The sequence below is a fragment of the Aplysia californica genome, unplaced genomic scaffold (genome assembly GCF_000002075.1).
Source record: "Aplysia californica isolate F4 #8 unplaced genomic scaffold, AplCal3.0 scaffold00012, whole genome shotgun sequence".
NCBI lineage: Eukaryota > Metazoa > Mollusca > Gastropoda > Aplysiida > Aplysiidae > Aplysia > Aplysia californica.
The window spans coordinates 999,299-1,020,625 of NW_004797282.1; the positions used below are offsets into that span (position 1 = coordinate 999,299).

At 39.1% G+C, this 21,327-nt stretch overlaps 1 protein-coding gene across 2 annotated transcripts in view; it reads left to right on the forward strand.

Moving 5' to 3' along the window:
* The window catches only part of LOC101855391 (jouberin), a 41,325-nt gene extending 23,901 nt beyond the window's left edge, over positions 1–17,424 (forward strand). For both annotated transcript variants that reach the window (XM_035970477.1, XM_035970479.1), the window contains 9 exons: positions 645–785; positions 1,374–1,458; positions 1,739–1,856; positions 3,224–3,364; positions 5,282–5,411; positions 11,284–11,354; positions 13,155–13,380; positions 13,951–14,086; positions 14,886–17,424. In XM_035970477.1, the coding sequence (XP_035826370.1) occupies positions 645–785; positions 1,374–1,458; positions 1,739–1,856; positions 3,224–3,364; positions 5,282–5,411; positions 11,284–11,354; positions 13,155–13,380; positions 13,951–14,086; positions 14,886–15,006 (1,169 nt within the window). In that variant the 3' untranslated portion in view covers positions 15,007–17,424. The remainder of the gene's footprint in view (positions 1–644; positions 786–1,373; positions 1,459–1,738; positions 1,857–3,223; positions 3,365–5,281; positions 5,412–11,283; positions 11,355–13,154; positions 13,381–13,950; positions 14,087–14,885) is intronic.
* Positions 17,425–21,327: the final 3,903 nt, after the last annotated feature.

Here is a 21,327-nt window from a genome sequence, read left to right on the forward strand (position 1 = left end):
CAGTGCCTGCCACTGACTGACGTGTCTTTAGGCCATTCCCAAAAGTGGGATATTAACATGTACTATAGTCATTTGTCCTTGACTGCTTTTGCATGGTTGCCACTCTCTTTTGAACTGCTATATCCGGGGTGCCTTTATATTCAAAGCAGACTTTGTGCTGTTGAAGCTAGAGAGGTGAGCAGAGAAAGCCTGATTTCCCGTTCGGACTTCCCTGTGACATCCACAACTTGGCGCTCATATGACCTTATGACCTTGTGCAGTTGCAAGCGCTGTAAAACTTACTCAAACAAACAATAGGTTGTTCTCCATGCTGTGCTTAAAAATAATGATTTAACATAAAGAATTTAATAGGAAATGCCAGCTCTTCTGGTGATAAGTGCCTACTTTTGAAGATTGGAATTGAGCTTGCAAATTTTCATTGTATTTTGTTTTCTAGCAAAGGCTTTAGCTTGGGGAATACAAAAAGAAAGAACACTTTATTAGTGTGTAGTGAATCATTTTTTGTTGTGATTCTTCTCTAAATAAGAATGTTACTCAAAATCTAGGTTTCTTATGTCAGATTTGTCAAAGTTAAAATGAACAAATCATGCGATATCTACATTTACTTTGACATTTACACGCGTTCCTTTGACACATATTTATAGGTGACCAAGTGGCTGTCTACACACAACTGAACTACCAAAAGCCAGTCACCGATGTCTGCTACCACCCCCGTGACCATATGTTAGCCGTGTGCTCATTAGGCAGCAACCACCCGGTCTATCTGTACAAGTATGACCCACTCAGTGAGTTTACCGTGGTCTCGATGAAGGATGAATATTTGTGCCCAACACTTTTGCTTTGGAGGTCGATGAGATAAAAGTGTTCAAGGTTTAGATAAGTTGTTAAAGGATTTTTTTTAATGGGTGAGGCTCTCGTTTTCTTGTCCAGAGGTCCTAGATTTGTTCCATGAAATTATCCTGAGAAGTCTTTTTGCCTGAAATTTTAATGGATTTTTTATACTGGCTCTTATTGAGCTTATGCCATAGTATACAATAATTACAATATGTATCAGTGGCATCATTCTGCATTTGCCCAAATCAATTTTTGCTGGTTTCCAGACAAAGGTGTGATATGAATAAAGACGGTTTTTGGGGTGTATTTTGCTGTTTTTTTACTTCTTAGTTTTAAATTTTAAAATATCGAAGCCCAAGGTGCTTTTTTGTTTGCTGCTTTTCAATCTTCTGATGAAATATTCTTAAAAGCTTATTAACTTGGTCTTTAATTAAACTAACTGGTTAGATTCCCAACCGTATCATGTGTTTTAAAAAAGGGCATGATGTGAGTACTTATCCATTCCAGCTCTAAAATTTATTTCATTATCATCAATTCAGTCGCTCAAGCAGATGCCGCCTCTCCCCGGCCAATGTCTCCAGTGGAAACCACAGACATCGAAGATCTAGAAACAGCCAGAGCAAGGTCAGTGATAAAACTGCAAGCCACTACTCTGATTTTTATGTCACTTATATTTCCATGTATTTCATGTGAATGCACATTTCCTGACTTTATTGTTGCTTCTGCTGTTGTGTGCATTCAGCCATCCAAAATTGAAATTATTTTATCACCTAGCTTGAACTTGTTTTTCATAGTTGAAGAAACGTGTTGCTAGCTGCTTTTTCTTTTTAAGTTCACGTACTAGTACATCAATATAATGCACTGAAGGAGTTAAATGATGTTTTGATATGGCTTTTATTTTCAGTGCCTTAAAAGAACTTGACCTCCAGACAGCAAGGTCAAAAGTGATGAGCAAAGAAGAGTTTGAGACACAAGAAAAAGCCCGGTATCACAGGGTCATGAAAAAGCTGGAGACCGCTACGGTTAGTAACAGTTTCTCGTCACATTCAATTTAACTCATGAAGGATGTGGGTCAATATTACACTAGACTGGTGCATGCTGCTCTACTTCTAATCTCTTAAAGGCCAGTATTGATCTATAGTTGTTTGGGAAGTTTTATTTTATATGCTGACTGGCCATTTGGCTTAACGCTATTTATAGGGAATATTTGTGAAATCAGACGCTCATCAAAATAATGAAAGTGAAAAAACTGGCATTTTCCCGCTTGTTTTGGAATTTTGATCAAATTTTTATTTTTTGGCTCAACACCTGTCATGTCAATTAAAAAACACATTTCTGTGTGAATTTTATTGAAAAAGTTGATTAAAACCTTAAAAGATACAAATTTTCAGTTTCCACAGGCTTTCAAGCTAACTCAACTTTAGCAGCCATTTTTTCGCTAATTTTATCTTTGAAATCAGGCGACCCCCACCTCCTTCAATTGCCAATGTCTTGACTTGTATCTACAATAGATGGATATTTTTTTCGTCAAAAGTAAGGCAAAAGGACTGGCTTGAAGATGATACCAATAACTCCATATACCAAAAAATTGACGAGCGCTGCGACACATTTATTTTTGTTGGAGTTTCCTCCTCTTAACCCTTCCAGTCCTATGCGCGTATATATTCAGCAGTGCATGTACCTCCCACCGTCCCAAGACCGTATATTCTGTTTCGAGGGAGGTACCGAATTTGTGCATTTAAAAAAATTAGCGAATTTGATAAAACTTTAATTTCCATAACATTTGTTCATTTACCTTTAAATATTGTTATATGCTATTATCTAAACCTCATTACAAAGATACTACTTCTCATTTTAGGATGCATACCTCTTTTTCTGAAATACTGCTGTATTGGCTGGGACAGGGGTGAGGGAATGCACAAAAATGTCTGGGGCTGGAAGGGTTAAGTAACTTTGGTAGTTTAGAAAATGTCTTTGGTTACATACTAACTTCCCCATTGGGCTTAGAGGACATAATATTAAGTTTGATTCCCATGCTGAGAGGTTGTTTTTTTTTAGTAGAATATCTCCATTTGTGTGCTGGGAAGTTCTATCACTCTTAATATGGGCTGGCCCTGTCAAGCAAAGTTGATGCAGCCGGTCTCCTAAACTATCAGAATTGTGTTCGGGGGAGGGGGGGAGGGGGGTGTAAAACATCTATATTTACAATATTTAAATTAAATATTCTCTTTTTCTAGAAGTTTCGCAAATATTTCCCAGCTGCTGTTCAGACTTCTTTTCCCTAGTGTTTCTTACGTTTTGTTATGTTTCATTTAAATGTTTTCGACTGTGTACCTAAACAAACTAAATCTGATGTGCCATTTCTTAAATTACTTTGCGTCTATTTCAGTTACAAATGAGCCAGGTGCCCGGTATGGTGGTACCGGAGTCATTGCTCAGCTCTCGGATGGACTCCATCGGGCGTTCCGGTGTTCAGTCGTCGTGGAAGATGCAGTTTGACACAGACTACTCTCTCACACCGCGCTCAGCCGTGAGTTTTTTGTGTTTTTTCCTGTTGAGTTGACAATGAACACTTTTGTTGTTGCACACACCCCCCCCCCCGGCTGAAGTTTTTTTAGGCCACTCCCCAAGGGGGGATATTAACATGTACTTATGCACTGTAGAATTGTAAATGGGTCTCAATGTCATGCTCATAACTGTGCCGGAACAACATAGGGGGAACTGCTGCTTTTTATTTCCTCTTCCTTACTATTGTCATTTTTCCTCTACTTCTTTTGTATGTTTGTCATTCTCTTGTGAACTGCTATTTCTGGGATGCCTTGATAGTGGAAGCAGACTTTTTGCTGTTGAGGCTAGAGAGGTGAGCAGAGTAAGCCTGATACCCCGTTTGCACTTCTTTGTTGACATCCACCCCTTGGTGCTCATATGAGCGTATGCAGTTGCAAGTGCCATAAAACTTTTAAAACAAACTTTTGTTGTTGTCGGATGATCAGGATCAATTACCAACAGCTCCAAGCTGACGTGACAATTGAGCGATTAGTGATGTGCATGTAAATAGATGTTATCTGATCCCAACAGTTATGTAATATGAATTGAAGCCGTTGGCATAGTCTAACCTGGGTATCTCCTTGTTTTGCCTTTTTTTCTGCTTGGTTTGTTTTTTAAAAATTTCTAGTGGTTTTGTTGCTTTTTGTTGGAGTTTTTTTGTTTTTTTTTTACTTTTGGGGTGGGGTGTTGAATTTTGTCATTGTGCTGGACCTGCACTGAAAGAGAATCAGCGCCAAATTGCCTCCAGATTAGTGAATGTACATTGTTACCCTTGTCATAAGTTGCAATCTTTGACTTTTTGGGAGGCAGTTAAGTAGCAGTCTGCTCCTGATGGAAGATTGTTGTGGTTTGCCTGTCATGTTATGTTAAGTGGTTGAAATTTGTACGTGAACTTTTTGTGAGGATGATTAGCGGATGCTCTGGTGTGGTTTGCTTCTTCGTTCATGTCAAACATTTATTGTCCTTATCTCTCCTCCTTCATTTTTTTTGTGTTTGTCACACTCTTGTAACACCTCTAATCTTCGGCACTAATATGACCTAATTGTGTTGCGAGTGCCGTAAAACTCTTACTTAAAAAACAAACTTTTTGTCTAAACGTTTCCTGTGAAAGGTTTTCCCCTTTACTAATTTGTGAAAATCCATTGCGTACCTTCAGCACTGAAAACTCTTATACTTAGATGTGAGTTAGGAAATTTAGGGGAGATTTTAGCACCTCAGAGAGGTCAATGCCCCAAATCACCAATACAATGCCAGTTTGCATAAAATTAGCAAAAATTGAATCCAGTCATTTTTGTTTGTTCACTCGCCCAAGTATCTGTCCTGAGATTTATCCAGAGCATGGTCTTTACTAAGATTTTCTGCATTTTGGCTTGTAGTTTAGCGCTCAGTAAAACCTACTTCTTTTCTTTCCGTCTTTTGTTTCTGTCCGTCTGTCTTACATTTTCTCTGCACTAAATGACAGTAACAGAGATAAATGGAAGGAGCTTGTATGTGGCCTATACCCTGCCAGGGGTAAAAGGCATTGATGATGATGATGATGAAATGACAGCTATTGTGTCAACATGCTCCTATTTACTCAAACAAGCATACACAACAATTCAAATCTGTGTTGCTGTTTTCTATTTATGTTGGGGGGGGTTGTGTGATCAGCAATGATGGTGGTTCTCTTCACTGGAAAAGCATGAACCTCACAAGTGTTGACGCCTTGAAAGAAATATTGTCTGAAGAGCAAAAACTGCCAAAATTTATGAATTTTAACAGCACTATGAGAAAAAACAAAGAGTGGTTATATTTGACAAAAAGTCACAATTTTCATTTGCAATTTTAAAAAACCCAGATATAGTGATACAATAAGACGTTTGGGTTACCGCATAATGCAGTGTTGTTTGTTGTCTTTCAGGCTGTTCCCCCTGGAGTTCTGTCCCCTCATGCCCCTGCGGGCAGCGGCACACAGCTGTCCCAGCAGATCACATCCCACCGCGGGTACATGCGGGCCGCCGACAGTGACTGGAGGCCAGGCTTCTCGGAAAGTGAGTGATCCCAACCTGTCTCGAGACAATTTTCATATCACATTTGAAATCTCTTCATTCCTTTCCACTTTTTCCATTTTTTAAAATTGATCTTCGTGGGGAAATTTGGTTTACAATGGCACGGCATATCATGAACTATGTTGTTCAAAGTGTACTTAAGTAAAGAGGCACTTTGGACAAAATAGTTCTGAGGCGACAAGTACAGTACATGAATAATAAGATACCAACATAAAGAAGCGGGTGGTTGGCGGGTGCTCTGGTGTGGTTTGCTCCTTCTTTCCTATCAAACATCTATCGTCCTGATCTCTCCTACATCTTTTCTGTGTTTGTTACTCTCTTGTAACACCTCTAGTCTTCGGCACTTATATGACCTTATTGTTTTGCAAGTGCAATAAAACTCTTACTAAAACTAAACTAAAAAAAACCCAGCGAAACATACGGATAATATTTTAGAAACTCATCATTTCTGGTCACCCTGGCTTTTTTAGCTAGGGTCATCGTGTCTTGCTCAAGGACACACCTCAGTGACCACCCGCTTAAATGCTGTGTCACAGATGTGTGTATTGTGAGTCTGAACGTACTATCCTTTTTGCACACATGACTGCTCCCAACTCAAAAGATGCACTAAATTCCCTGAGTAGAAGAGAACAAGGCACTATCTACGCCTGCGAACACAACACTTCCCACTGAATTCCTACCTAAATAAGATCCGCGAGGATACCCCACCTGACTGCCCTTTATGTGACTGCCAGGATGAAACAGTATCACACCACCTCTTTACCTGCCCTGCATTTAGTGACCTGCGTAGTACCTACCTCCCTGTCTCCCCTGACAATGGAAATATTCTATACAATGGCAAAACACAGCTGATAAAAAAAACTTTAATTTTTTTGTCATATTGACAGCCTGAAGGGCTCTAAGTCAAATGGCAGCTGGATCGGAAAAATACTGTAAAGTAAAATAACAAAAGTAACTTACTATCCACTTGGACACTGAACTCATCAGTCCCTCAGCTCACTAAATTTTATTAAGTTTACCCAATAGACATGCTTGAGACGAATGCCATGAGACTAATTTTTTGTGTGTGTTTCATCATTGCACTGTACCAGCCAAACTTTAAACTCGCATAATTTTCCAAATATTCAAATTTCTGCAAAATCTGTAATTTAAACCTCATAGCTATGCTATGTGGACCTAACTCCAATTGAAAATGAAGAAAACAATATCTTTTTTTATAAATAAACTAAGTTTCTTAAATACTTTTCGCCTCTTGTCTTGTACATAGCTATGAGGACACAACGTGGAGTTTTCAAAAATACGAAACACTATTTAATTGACTTTTACTGTGTCTGATTGCAGCTGGTTCTGGTAATAAAATTGACATTCTATCATGCTATTCTTAATTTATTTTTTTAAAATAACAGTTACTCATCAGTGTTATGTACAAGTCAATTAACATTTCAACAACAGATGCTGTCATATCTCAGTAAGCGTTTGACGACATCCTCTGGAATTTGATAATAATAATAGATAGCATTTGCATAGCGCATATACCTGCTCTATAGCAAGCTCTATGTGCTTTACAATCTATATTATTTGATGTCAAAATGCACAGAATAGGCGTACATGCATGGACAAAGGTACATTCAAATTGATCAATGTTTATTTTTAGCCTCCATGACACACATACGAGGCTCCACCTTTTGGCAATGGTTCATTTATTATATATATGTGAGACATGCTGACAAAATGAGTTACTTCTCGCAATCCAAAAATGGAGATATTGGCCAAAAATCACACTAGTGTCAAGTTTGTTGAATTTCTATTGATGCCATATTCTTTAACTATAACATGCCTGTTATTATTTCATAGTTATAAATTGTAGAAAGTTCACTGGGGAGCATGACTCATCTATTTCCACTAGTGGTGGGCAGTACCGGCAAAATCCAGTCTCGGTACTTTCTCGGCACCAGAACCGCCAGTACCGGCACCGGTACCGGGAGTGACACCAGTAGGTGACATCATAGACTTCGCGTCTTGCGTCTAACGCAACGATCAGCGCCGCCCACACCCCCCTCCCACACCAGTCAGAATTGGAGAGGCGAACTGTGATGCAAAATACCTTTGAAGTTTGCCGCCGCGTGGGATTAAACTTTGCAAGCAGATTTTTTAAAATAGTTATCGCCGCTTAAAATTGATTTCATTTTCGGAATCAGCGTATCAAAATAAGCAAAGTGGCTCGCGTGGAACCTGATTTGAAGCCATATTATAAATTTTAGCAAACTTCGTTTTTGATTGTCAATTTTGAATCTGAAGTCCTGTATCAAGGTCACCCGCTGCATTGTGTGCATCTGACGTCACAGCTGCTAGGCCAAGGCCTACACATTGCACACTTCCCGTTGCCCGGTTAGAAAAAAACAACCGTCACGTCGGCTCCTTCTCAGAGCTGGTATAACCGTTGGTGTCGGCTCCTTCCCAGAGCCGGTACTGGAGGCCAAGTGTCGGTACTGACACCTCCTTCGGTAGAACCGGGAGTTCAGGTACTGGGTACCGGTACCTGCCCATCCCTAATTTCCACCAGACACGAAGTAACTCAATTTGTCAGCACGCTTAACATATATGAGTGTATGGTGAATATTATATTTTATGTGAGGAGTCGTGGTAGAAACAGGCGCTTGTCAAAATAATGAAATCAAAGAAAGCTGTATTTTTCCACTGGTTTGGGGATTTTTTTCGACTTAAAAAAAATGGTTCAACACCTTTTAGTTCCATTTAAAAACATATTTCTGTCTGGATTTTATTGGAAAAAGTTGATTAAAGACACAAAAGTGAATATTTTCAGCTTCCAAGTATTCTCTTCAGGAATGGCAGTGGGCGTACTTTGGCAGCCATTTTATCACTAATTTTACGTATCGCTAATTTTATGTCTCAAATCAGGCAACCCCACCTTCTTCAATCACAAATATCTCGACTTCTATTCAAGTTAGATTGACATTTTTTTCCGTCAAAAGCAAGACAAATGAAGAGGCTATAAGACTATACAAATAAATCCATGTGCCCAAAAATTGACGAGCGCCTGATTTCATCGTATCATGACACATATTATATATGAGTGTGTGGTGAATATTATATATGTGTCACGACGTGGTGGAATCAGGCACTCGTCAATTTTTGGACATGTGGAGTTATTGGTATCATCTCAAAGCTGATTTATTTGTCTTACTTCCAATGAAATAAATGCCCATTTATCTTGAATAGAATTCAAGATATTTGCGATTGAAGGAAGTGAGATCGCCTGGTGTCAGTAGTGAAATTAGCAAGAAAATGGCCGCCAAAGTTTGGTAACTCCGATAGCTAAAGAGTGTTTGAAAACTGAAAAACATATTTTTGTGCCTTCAATCAATGTTTTTCTGTAAAATTCACATGGAAATGTGTTTTTATATTGGCCTAAAAGAGGTGAAGCCAAAAAATAAAAAGTCGATAAAAATTACGTAACTGGCGGAAAAATACCTATTTTTCTGAATTGGTTATTTTGACAAGCCCGTGATTTCACCACGCTGCCTCACATATGTGTTTGGAGTATTTGTTATGTCTGAGTGTCCTGTCTATATGTGTATGACGTATGCTGTGCAACCTGTCACACAATGTCCCTTCCATCGTTCAGTTTACTGTCGGCCGGCTGTTAAAATGTACTACGCAGGAAATTTTGATTTTTTGTTTTGTTTTATTGCAGTTTCTTAATCCATGATATCTGTTGCAAGTGTATAAGAAATATTTTGTCGAAATTGGAATTTTTAATACCGAAAGTGGGTGGTTGGCGGGTGCTCTGGTGTGGTTTGCTCCTTCTTTCCTATCGAACATCTGTTATCCTGATCTTTCCTCCTTCTTTTTTGTGTTTGTTACTCTCTTGTAACACCTCTAATCTTCGGCACTTATATGGCCTTATTGTGTTGCAAGTCCCGTAAAACTCTTACTAAATCTAAACTTAATGCTGAAAAAAAAAAGCAAGAAAGAAATACAAAACGTAGGTACAGTTGCTTTGTTCTCCTTGATGAAAATTTTGCTTTTTGAGCTCGGCACAGACGCTATTCCACGGTTACTGACAGGACTGAAAAAATACCTCATTTGTCCCGTCAGTTGCCGAAACTGAACATGTCACAGCATTTGAATAGAGTACTTTTTTTTTCTTCAAATGACTGCATTTAATATGATTCTTAATAGGTCTGTCAAATGTTCTGATAATTGTAAGTTGAAATAAATTAATTGATATTGAATTACAGTGTTATCATTGCAAGAAAGTATAGTCCAAATGTCCTGTCAGCTGTGGAATAGCCCTACATTGTAAAAGCTGACAGAGGGATGTTCGTATTATCATGTTTATGTGTTCCTGCCCACATGTGCACCTGTGTGTGTGTGTGTGTGTGTTTGTGTATGTGCACATATGTATATATATGGGTGTGTCTGTATGTTTGTATCGTCTTTAATATATTATGTTTTTAAGCGTTTTGTAGCTTTTCTCTGCACCATCGGCCTTATCAAAATAGTCAAAGACAGGATTACTTCTTCATAAATACAGTACAAGTGTGGTCCATTTCTCTGCTGCTACTCAGATACCTTCTAGATTTATATTTGTACTCTTTTTTTTTAATACTCTTCCTTTATTCACGGTACAATGTTTGGGAAAAAAGTATAATATATGCGCTTTTTTTCACCCAAATCATATGGTTTTACTCTTTCGCTTGTTTTCCTCGTCAACTCATGGGAGTGTATAGTGCTCCCAATGTAAATAATAATAATGATGATCATTTTTATAGCGCCCACTCCCTTGTGAACACAGCTCTAGGGGCTTTACATCAATGCATGTACGAACAATATTCACACATGCATACACACATTACAAGCACACACGTACGCACGCCAAACACATGTGCACAGACACACACACACACACACACACACACACACACACACACACACACACACACACACACATACACACATACGTCTACTTGCTCAGCACACGCGTACACTTACACAACGTTACAAAATGAGCATATACAAATATATTATAATAAAATAATAGACACAGTGCAATTATCAAAATGCAGAAATGGATACATGGTCATTTACATAACATTGCACTGAACATGAATCTACGGATTTATAAAAATGATGCCATTAAATGTGTCTTTCAAGATATTTTAAATTTAGACTCAGATGTTGTATGTCTCAAGGGTTGTGGAAGAGAGTTCCAAACTGATGGAGCAATGTGGGCAAACGATCTTTCAGCTAAATTTTTACTTCCTTTTCTGGGAACTCTAAAAAGATACTGATCGCCTGATCTTACTGATTGGGATGAAACATAAATCTGGATGAGATGTGCACTGTGCATGTCAGCTCCTCGAGTAATTTCAATGTATGGGTCCCTTTTCAGTTACCTATCTGTCTCTCTTTTTGTACCCCCCCGGGGCAGTACTACTGACTGAAGTGTCTTTAGGCCATTCCCAAAGGGGGGACATTAACATGTTCTTATGCTCAGTAGAATTGTAAATGGGCTGATTTATCAATGTCATGCTCATAACTGTGCCTGTACTGCATACGGGGAACTGCTGCTTTTTCTTTCCTTATCTTTACAATCGTCATTTTTCCTCTACTTCTTTTGCATGTTTGTCACTCTCTTGTGACCCGCTATTTACAGGGTGCCTTGATAGTCAAAGCAGACTGCTGTTGAAGCTAGAGAGACGAGCAGAGTAAGCCTGATTCCCTGTATAGACTTCTCTGTTGACATCCATCCCTTGGACTCATATGTCCTTATGCAGTTGTGAGCGCAGTAAAAACTCTACTAAAACAAAACTTAACTCTCTCTTTTCAGTGGGTCGCCACGGGCAACGGAGTCACAGCCCAAGCGTGTATGGACGGCCGCCACACCTGTCTCTCAACGCTGTGAGTCATCTGCCATCTATGTAGATACTGCCAGCCAGTCACGTGTGTCAATCTAGTCCAAAACCTTCCAGGAGAGGGGAGGTTGGGGGTGCGCTCAGAGTGGGAGGGGAATATTGAGAAGTATAGAATTCATGTGGCTTGTAATTATCATTTTAAAACTTGAAAATGTGCCGCTTGGATGATTTGATTTAATTTTTCTTCTCTTTGATACAGAGGCTGAGTCTTGTTTTTTTTAATGCGATCAGAATTTTCATTTTGTGTGAGCATAACTGATGGTTGTTGGAGGCTTGGAAAGGGTTTTGGTTGTTTTTATTTCGATATGTGTCCCGACGTGGTTGAATCAGGTGCTTGTCAAATTTTGGGCGTGTTGAGTTATTGGTATTGCCTTAAAGCGTGTTCATTTGTCATGCTTTTGATGAAAGAAATACCCATTTATCTTGAATAAAAGTTGAGATATTTGCAATTGAAGGAGGTATGGTTGCCTGGTTTCAAAGGCAAAATTAACTAGAATATGGCTGCCAAAGTTTTGTTTTTTACATAGCCTGAGAGTCCTTGAAAACTGATAATTTGCATTTTTGTGCGTTTAATCAACGCATTTCAATAAAATCCTCACAGATATGGGTCCTTAAGTGGACATAAAAGTTGTTGAGCCTAAAAAGTAAAATTTCGATAAAAATGACCACACCAGCTGAAAAATAACAGTTTCTTTACTTGCATTATTTTGACGAGCGCCTGATTTCATCACGCTGCCTCACATGTTGTTCAGTGCTGCCATAGAGTCTTCGTGATTTTTTCACAGTGTAGGCCCACCCACTTGTTGCAGCAGTACACACCGATCTGTACACAGTAGATGAAGATAGTGCTGACCATTTTTGTTTATGATTTCATGCACTTAACACTTACGGTATCGAAGGCTCATATAGTGAAAAACCCTCAAGTACTGCACCAGTGTAGAACGCTGAAACCGTAGTTGAATTTCTTTCAATTAAAAAAGATATTGACAGCCCAAGGAACCTGCTTTGAAAATTCACAGAGGTATTTACTTCAGTTCAGTGTGTTCATTCGTTGTTGAATTATGCCTGGTTGTGACGGCGACTGAAGTCGCCAGTGGTAGTGAGCATATACTACGGCCTTGCGACTTAAGTTACCAAAAGTACTGTAAGTGTTAATGGGTGAAGAGGACACGTCTGACTTCATTGGTATTCGGCTACCCTCATCATTTAATGCTCCATCATACAGCAGTTTTCAAAATGGCATATGGTGGAGTCTTAAACTAAACAGTCAATCTTTAACATGTCTGATTTCTTTTGGTAGTCATCTACCTTTTTCATTTGTCTGCCTTCTTGCTCGTACCTAGCCACACACTGTCAATTCATAAGCTCTGCTTGATTACTCAAGCAAATGAGTCTTTTAGTCTTGTCTCTTTTTTTGTTAATTTGCAGGCAGGTTGTAGAAGCTGTGATGTGGTGTCAAAATGCAATCTGTTTTCATGCTGACTTGCCATGGGCTAAAACTTGAAACATTGCATCTCCTTCTCTTTTATTCTGCTTCTCTTTCTGTCTGCCATTACACTTACCTAGTGAATGGTTGGCAGGTGCTCTGGTGTGGTTTACTCCTTCTTTTCTATTAAACATCTATCTTCTTTATCTCTCTTCCTTCTTCAATGTCTTTGTCACTCTGTTGTGACACCTCTAATCTTCGGCGCTCATATGACTTAATTGTGTTACACGTGCCATAAAACTATTACTTAAACAAAAACACGTAAATGCATTTTACTCATTTTTTGTCCCCTTTCCTCAGTCCCTGAACAAGCCACAGTTCTCATTTGAGTCCCCTGTTGGCAAGACGGTGAAACACAAGCATGTGGTGGCCCTCTACGACTACCGGGCTCAGAGGTCGGACGATCTGACCCTGTACAAGGGCGACGTCATCAAACTGCTGTACAAAGACAACGAGAACTGGTGGATGGGGGAGCTCAGTGATGGACAACAGGGCTTCTTCCCGGCCAACTATGTCACAGAGGATGGTCAGTAGTGTTGCTTTTCTTTTCTTTTGCTTCTTTCCCCTCCACTTTTGTCAGCTACTTTTGTTTCATTTACTTTTTATTTTCCTCCTTCTCTGTTTCCATTATGAGTGTACAAGAATATCTATGTGAGCAACAGATGTAGAAATGATAGGGTTGTGGGGTTTTTTTTTCAGTCAGACATTAATGATCCTTATCTCTACTCCTTCTTTTTGTGTTTGTCACTCTCTAGTTACTAGTTACTTGTTACTTGTGTGAAGGACCGACATCACTGCACAAGGGGCATCCCCATAAGCGCTCCGTCCCCTGAAGGAGCACATCTCGAAGTGTGTAGATGCTGACGGTTCCAAGCAATGTTTGATTCCTAGCCTTCTGCTGCTCCCACTAAGTCTTGAACTTCTGCAGGCGCCCCATCCAACCCCAAGCTCTCGAAGTCGTTCAAGATGATGGCATTCCAAATCTTTTTAGTTCTTTTTTCTTCTTCAAGAACAAGAACTCTCTAGTACCTGTTTCTTTTTACTCAAAGCTACACAGCAAACACTTTATTGTGGTTGTTTACCTGTTTGTCTCCAGATGATCCCAGTGTTGCACAGCGCAGCAGTCGGGCAGCCAGTGTCAGCAGCAGTGGCACACTGACCGCCGTCAAGACCAAGACGGGAGAACTCAAGTTCCTGTCAGGAGCAGAAGACTCGGATGGAGAAACGACTGGGTAAGAGAGAGGTTTTATTATGGGGAGGAGGGGGGACTGAATATTTACTTGAATACTTGAATGTAGAACTGGGGTCCTTGGAAAACGGGGCGCTCCATGCTTCCACACCCTTCTTCATAATGGTCCTTTCAGTGTGGGCAGGCTGATTGTCTCCATCATCAACTGATTGTTGTAGCGTCTGATACAGTCGCGCAGGCTGCTCCTCCTGCCTTCACCAGGCTGTACTCCTTTCCCAATCACAATCAGGGGGGATGTGAGATGTTAATAAAGTCAAAAACTGTCCAAGACGGCCGCCCATTGTTGAGGAGGAAAGTGATTATCCTAGTCTTGGCCGACTGTAATACCAAGAAAAGTTTGTACAAAACCGAAAAGTGACAGCTACCCGTTGTCAAGGAGAAAAGAGGTTGTCACAGACAAGTAGATATCTTGGAATGTATCATTATGATATTCTTTGTAAAAACGCAAGGGGAAATGGGAAGTGGTCGTTTGTACAAGTGATTGTCATGAACAGATTGCTAAAGGAACTGGTTTTAATCCAGTATTTTTATGTTGTCTGTTTTGAAGTCAGTCAGACAATGAAAAAGGAAAAGATGTTTATAGTTTTCCGCAGTTTTTAAAAATGAAAATCCCATCTGAGATGGAGACACAACCCTTCTTTTGATATGCTGCTGATTGTGTATAAAATCTGTTCTCGTGAAGGACTTTCTGTATTGCGATCAAGCTGTTTTCTTACCTATCTTTGTCTCTGGTGTGCTGCCGACATAACAGGAAGATCTGGTTTGATTTTTCTGTTCTCCAGAAATAAAAAGAAGAAAGCTGTCGATGTACGTTCTGCCGGTGATGGACGAGGACCCTCTGGTGTGCAGGAACTCAACGACAGCATCGAAAAGTTGCTGGATGAGTATGAGTCCATGGCATGAGAATCATGTTCCTGGAGGAGGGAATGGAATCCATTGTCCATTGTGCCAGTTTTTTTCTGAGCAAAGACAGCTTTTTTTTTCTCCACTTACGTGCCAAACTCAGGATCTGCCAATGAAGCTCTTGTTTGTCTTTGCACTGTTCAGTCTTTATAATATTTCAGAGGTTTGACTACTTATATTTTATTAGATATCTAGAGTCTGTCTAGAAACCAGAGTAAAAACAAAAAGGTTGTCTATTGAGGTTGATTCTTTTAAGCCCATAATTTCAAAGTAATGTACTGTACATTAATTAGGACTTATGTCACATGAGCTGTCAGAACAATTATTCCTGCAATTATTTATGTCAAATTAACTTTGTATCAAGAATCTCATCCGAATATCAAATTCCTTTTTAGATAATATTAATAACCTTATATCTCATGACCTTCACACTCAACTTTTTATGTTGTTGAAAGTCTGTGAGATATAAAAAGTAAGTTATACCAACTTGTACAAGGTCAGGGAATAAAGTTTTGTAGACCTTGTAGTGGGTACAAAATAAATCTCAGTTCTATCTTAAAAACTTGCTCTGTCACCAAAGTTGGGCCTCTTAATCGATGAATTACCTGTTTTAAACATTTCTGATTCTTAGTAGTGGTGGGCTGAAAAGTCAATTTTACTCTCCCTCTTAAGATTCGCACACTGATCTAGTTTTGTGATTATAGAAATATTTTAGAGCGTTAAACTCAAAACTTAAAGAAGTTGGAGAAAAAGAAAGGAAAAGTAAACGAGATAAAAGTTGCTTTGTTAAGAAGGCTTACTTTTTGTTTGTTTGACTTACATTGTAATGTATATGCTTATGTCCGTCTTCCTGCTGCTTTTGGCAAAGAAGTCTTGTTCTAAGAAAGGTCCCTTGTGTTGCATTGAAATAATTTAGTGAGAAGGCTGAAGAGCAACAAGTCCCTACCTTAGAATTACAAAGTTCTATCTGCGCAGTACCTAGTTTTGAGAAATTTAAAGTTTTAAAAATTTGAGTTTCATTACATGTCAAGCTTTTTCTAATGCAATTCTTTGAGTATCTTGAAAATGAATCTGAATAATCTTATGATTTTGATAGAGCAGATACAACATACGTTGGTTTCTGACCTCATGGTAAAAAAAATGTCAGATACAACTTTGTAATTCCAAGTTAGCTAAGTGTCTGTACAACGGTGTAAATGTGAAGTAAAATTAACAGTTCTGTGAATTGTGGAAAGTGAATTCCTTTCGGATCTCTATGCTGAATTGTGTTTACAATGAGAACTGAGTAACTGATCTTAGAATAACACAATCTTTGGTTTGGGGCCACTCAACTGTGATAGCACCATAGTGCTTACGCCGTAATTTATGATATATGTAGACATTTATTATATATTATCCTACCATGTCCTGTGTTGTAAATAATATTTATAGTGTTGTGCGCTGCCCGAGGCATCGAGTCTTTCTCCAGCCTGCCTTACATGCTATGCACTTTGTTCGGGTAATATCTGAAAAGGAAGTTACCGGTTCTTTCCTCTTTCACATGTTGCAGAGGTTGCAAAAACTGTTAAAAGTGTTACAAAAGTATATGACATCTTCAAAAAGCTGTGTATTATTTTTTGCAGAGTTTGCATTCTCATGGTACAGTTCGCTTGTAATTACTTGAAGAATATTATTTGCCGCTACTTTTGTAATATAGATCGATTGAGCTGTCCATCATAAGTATATGGTCAATGATAAATTCATTTTTAAAAATCAAATAAATCAAATTCGATGCTTGAAAATACTACTGGGTGTGGTTCGTATAATTAGTTACAGACTATTATGTTGTTTTATTAGTTCTAGGTTATTATTCTTGCTTCTCTGCATGCTTCCCAACCAAAAAAGATCATGCTGTTTGCAAAAGATATGATATTCGAATATTTGATTCTAAACCAAAATTTGGATGGAGAGGGAAGCTTCCTCTTTGAAGTTATCAGTAATTTTGTAATGCGATGATTTAATTTTAAAGGTGACATATTTAATTTTGCAATGTCATTTTCTTCATGGGTAGAATGTATCTAGTTTTTATGGTAATTTCTGTATGACTTACATTTCTTTTTTTTTCTCTTTTTTGTTTGTTTGGAAAATACATCTATGTTACAAAGAAAGACCAACGTAACCGACTGCTGTGAATTGAAACACAAGCTTACAAAACAAACTAAAAATCGCTATTCCTTTGCCATTGCCCAATGATCTGAGTGCTACTTTTATTGTCAAGGCTAGGACTGGTGTGGCTGTTGTACTTAAACAGTGAATTGTGAGTGTAAAAAAACTTGTTGTTTGTTCTACTATTTATATGTAAAGATACTATATTTTGTAGTTATGTTTTTATTTGTAAATGTAAGCATTGTAATTAAATTATAACTGACATTTAGTTCATCTTTCAGACTCATGTTGTGTCTCACTGTGTGCTTCACTGTTTGAGCTGCATGTTTTGTGTATCTGAATTGTACTTTGTAATTGCTTTTTCTTTCCTCATCCTTACTATCGTCATTTTTCCTCTACTTCTTTTGTATGTTTGTCACTCTCTTGTGAACTGCTTTTTCTGGGTACCTTGATTGTCGAAGTGGACTCTGTACTGTTGAGGCTATAGAGGTGAGCAGAGTAAGCCTGATTCCCCATTTGGACTTCTCTGTTGACATCCACCCCTTGACGCTCATATGACCCGATGCAGTTGTGAGCGCCGTAAAACCTTACTAAAACAATAATGATGAAGTATGCATTTAGGCTCTTTTCCGTTGCGTGAAGAAAATGTGAGTTTGATCTCAAAATGCATGCAGAAGGCAGGAGTTTGATTCTAAGTAGGAAGATTTTTATCCTGTACAGTATCTCTGTTTGCTAGAATGTACACATCTCCGCCCGGATAGGGCAGGAAAGCAGGGTCAAAGCAGCTGGTCTCCTACTTGATCTTAATCGTGTCAACAGAGAGTGTAAAACATTTATTTTAATAAGAAAACATTGAATACATCTAGTCATAGAATGCTTTCATAATTCAATGGATAGATCTAGATGGGTTGATAAAAGATACAATAAATCCATGGGGGTTTTTGTAAAGAAGGCTTTATTAAGTTTTTATCAAGACATCATTTTCTCTACTACCTAACAAAACAAAACTGGCCAACTGCTATTAGTTATGTCTCTAGCTCACTATGATTGTAGTCTCGTGTGGCCTATAGAACAGCAGTCCGTCTTCTTTTTTTTTTTCTAAAAGTTTTACAACACTTGCAACACAATAAGGTCATACAAGTGCCGAAGATTAAAGATGTTAAAAGGGAGTAACAAACACAAAAAAGAAGGAGGAGGGATTAGGACAGTAGATGTTTGATAGGAAAGAAGTGGCAAACTACTCCAGAGCACCCTCCAACCACCCACTTCTGTCTTCTGTTGCTATCACTGTTGGTGTTGCTGTCAAAGTGTATACTGTGGGTGAAACAGCCGTATTTTTTGTTCAGTATGCCGTGATCATGGCACTTACAATTATTATGATCTAATTGTGTTACAAGTGCCGTAAGACTTACTAAAAGATCACGTTGTATGTAGTAAACCAACTTTCTTGCCACTTCAGGGTTTTTAATTTTAGAGAGACGACCTGCAACAATAATATACAACCTATCCAGACCTTTTCTTCGTTTGTTTGTTTTATTGAGGTTTTACAGCGCTCGCAACTGCATAAGGTCATATGAGCGCCAAGGGGTGGATGTCAACAGAGAAGTCCAAACGGGGAATCAGGCTTACCTGTTCACCTCTCTAGCCTCAACAGCACAAAGTCTGCTTCGACTGTCAAGGCACCCGAGAATAGCAGTTCTCACGAGATTGACACATTTTAATATACAAAAGAAGCCGAGGAAAAATGACGATAGCAACTTGTAAGGATGAAAAAAGAGAAAGAATCGGTTCCCCCTATGTTATTCCAGCACAGTATGAGCATGACATTTATAAATCAGCCCATTTACAATTCTACTGTGCATAAGAACATGTTGATACCCCACTTTGGGAATGGCCTAAAGACAATTTCTGCAGTCAGTAGCACTGTCCTTGTGGGGGGTAGACCGTTTCTTCATTGGGTGCTCTACGTGGTACTGTTGGTAAGGAACTTGTCAACGAATGGTTTCTGAATTTGTCACGTCTTTCCTGCAATATTCCTCCTGACTCTCCCACCCACCCACCATATAGTAAAGTGATGTTGTCTGTGGAAACTGATTGCTCCACCCATGGTGGTTGTTGCTGTTGTTTTTCAAGTTTTATTAAGAGTTTTACGGCACTTTCAACACTGGTCATATAAGTACCGAAGAGTTGATGTGTTGTAAGAGAGTAACATACATAAAAAGGAGAGATATGGGCGATAGAGGTTTGAAAGGAAAGAAAGGAGCAAACCGCACCAGATCATATACCAATCACCCACTCTCCTCCTTTGAAACGCCATCCTGTGTCATTATATTATTGTATGGATCCGGAAAGAACGCGGGTGTTTGGAAGGCGCCTCGGTTAGGTCCTATTTCTTCTCTTTTCCTCTGTTGTTTCTGCCAGTCTGTCTTACTTTCGTGGGTGGTTTGCTAGTTCTCTGTTACGGTTTGCTCTTTCTTTCCTCTCAAATATCTATCGTCCTTACATTTCCTTCTTTTTGTGTTTGTTAATCTCTTGTAAAACCAATGATAGTAAATAACAAGATGGGCCACTCAGCCAAAAAAGTGTCCGCAGGAAGTATGCTCTTTGCTGCAGATGGCGCTGCAGTCTGTTTTGAAGCTCTCTTTCGTTTTTCCAGAAGAAGAATAGGAATAGCACCTCCTTGCGTGCGCAGATCGACTGCTGTTCATCAGCAGTTTGGGTACGTTCAGTGCGGAGTTTTAGTTTTGTTTATTTTAATGACCTCTCGCCTTTCATTCTAAAGTCAAATTAAACGAAGAAAACCATCACCCTTTCCTCCGGAAGAGGTTTTTTGTCAGCGTAACCATTAAAAAAAAGCGTTCTTCCGAAATTTATCCCAAAACTTGCTAGTTTCACTTTGATTTTTTAAAACTCAAGTAGGGTAACTCTGTTCGCAAAGAGTGCGCTTTTGTGAAGAGGGCGCCACCAAATTTTGAGGACACTTTTTTAATTGGCTCAAAGAGAGAAGTGGCCCATCTTGTTATGTACTATCTTTGGTAAAACCCCTAATCTTCGGCTCTTGTTGTATGGCTTTAGTGTGTTGCAAGTTCCGTAAAACTCTTATAAAAACTGTCTTACTTTCCCCAACAATAGAGGTAAATAACATTTATTGTCCAGCGTAGAGAGTCAGTGGGGGTTCTCGTGGCCAAGAGGTTCAGGTGTTTGCCTCTCATTCAATAAGGTCCCGGGTTCGAGTACGGATTGCGACAGAAATTTTTCTTCTCTAAAATTGTCTCCTTTCACCTCCTTTCCTGTTCTAGCAATGTTCTGTCGTCTGCTTTCGTTTCCACTCTCTGCCCCTACCCCCTTACCTCTTTTGCCCCATCCTCTGGGCTCTTGACTCTTTCTGCAGCCTGTCTACTGCTACAAAAAATCGAAAAATCTCGGAGGTGTCGTGTTCAAGTTGCGCAAGTTAAAGATCCCTTGGTGGTCCAAAATCGATAAGAGTAGGCCTCGGCCGCCACCCGGGCAGAATTCAAAATTTTCTGCCACCAACTTAAAGTGTTTAATGTGTCACGCGGGCTCATATTATGACCTTGTGCAGTTGTCTTACTTTCGTGGGTGGTTGGCTGGTGCTCTGGTACGGTTTGCTCTTTCTTTCCTATCAAACATCTATCGTCCTTATATTTTCTTCTTTTTTGTGTGTGTTTGTTACTCTCTTTAAAAAAAACCTAATCTTCGGCCATGGCTCCTTTTGTTATTTTTTTCAGAGGGTGGGTAGTTGTTGATGATGTCGTTTGTTTTATTTAGTCTAGATCTAATGTTTATGTGTTGTTGGGTTTTTAAAAAATCCGGTTAGTTTGTGGGTGGTTGGCGGGTGCTCTGGTGTGGTTTGCTCCTTCTTTCCTATCAAACATCTATCGTCCTTATCTCCCCTCCTTCTTTTTTGTGTTTGTTACTCTCTTGTAACACCTCTAATCTTCTGGCGCTCATAATACCTTATGCAGTTGCGAGTGCCGTAAAACTCTTACTAAAACTAAGCTAAACTAAACGGTTAGTTTTTTCTTCGGAGGTAGAGTGTTTCAGGGACGGAGGAGAGGTGAAACGGGGCCTGCTGTCAATACCATTGGGGGGGGGGGGAGGGAATGATATGAGTATTGTAAGTATTGCTTTAGTACATTGTCTGTATCCAGAATC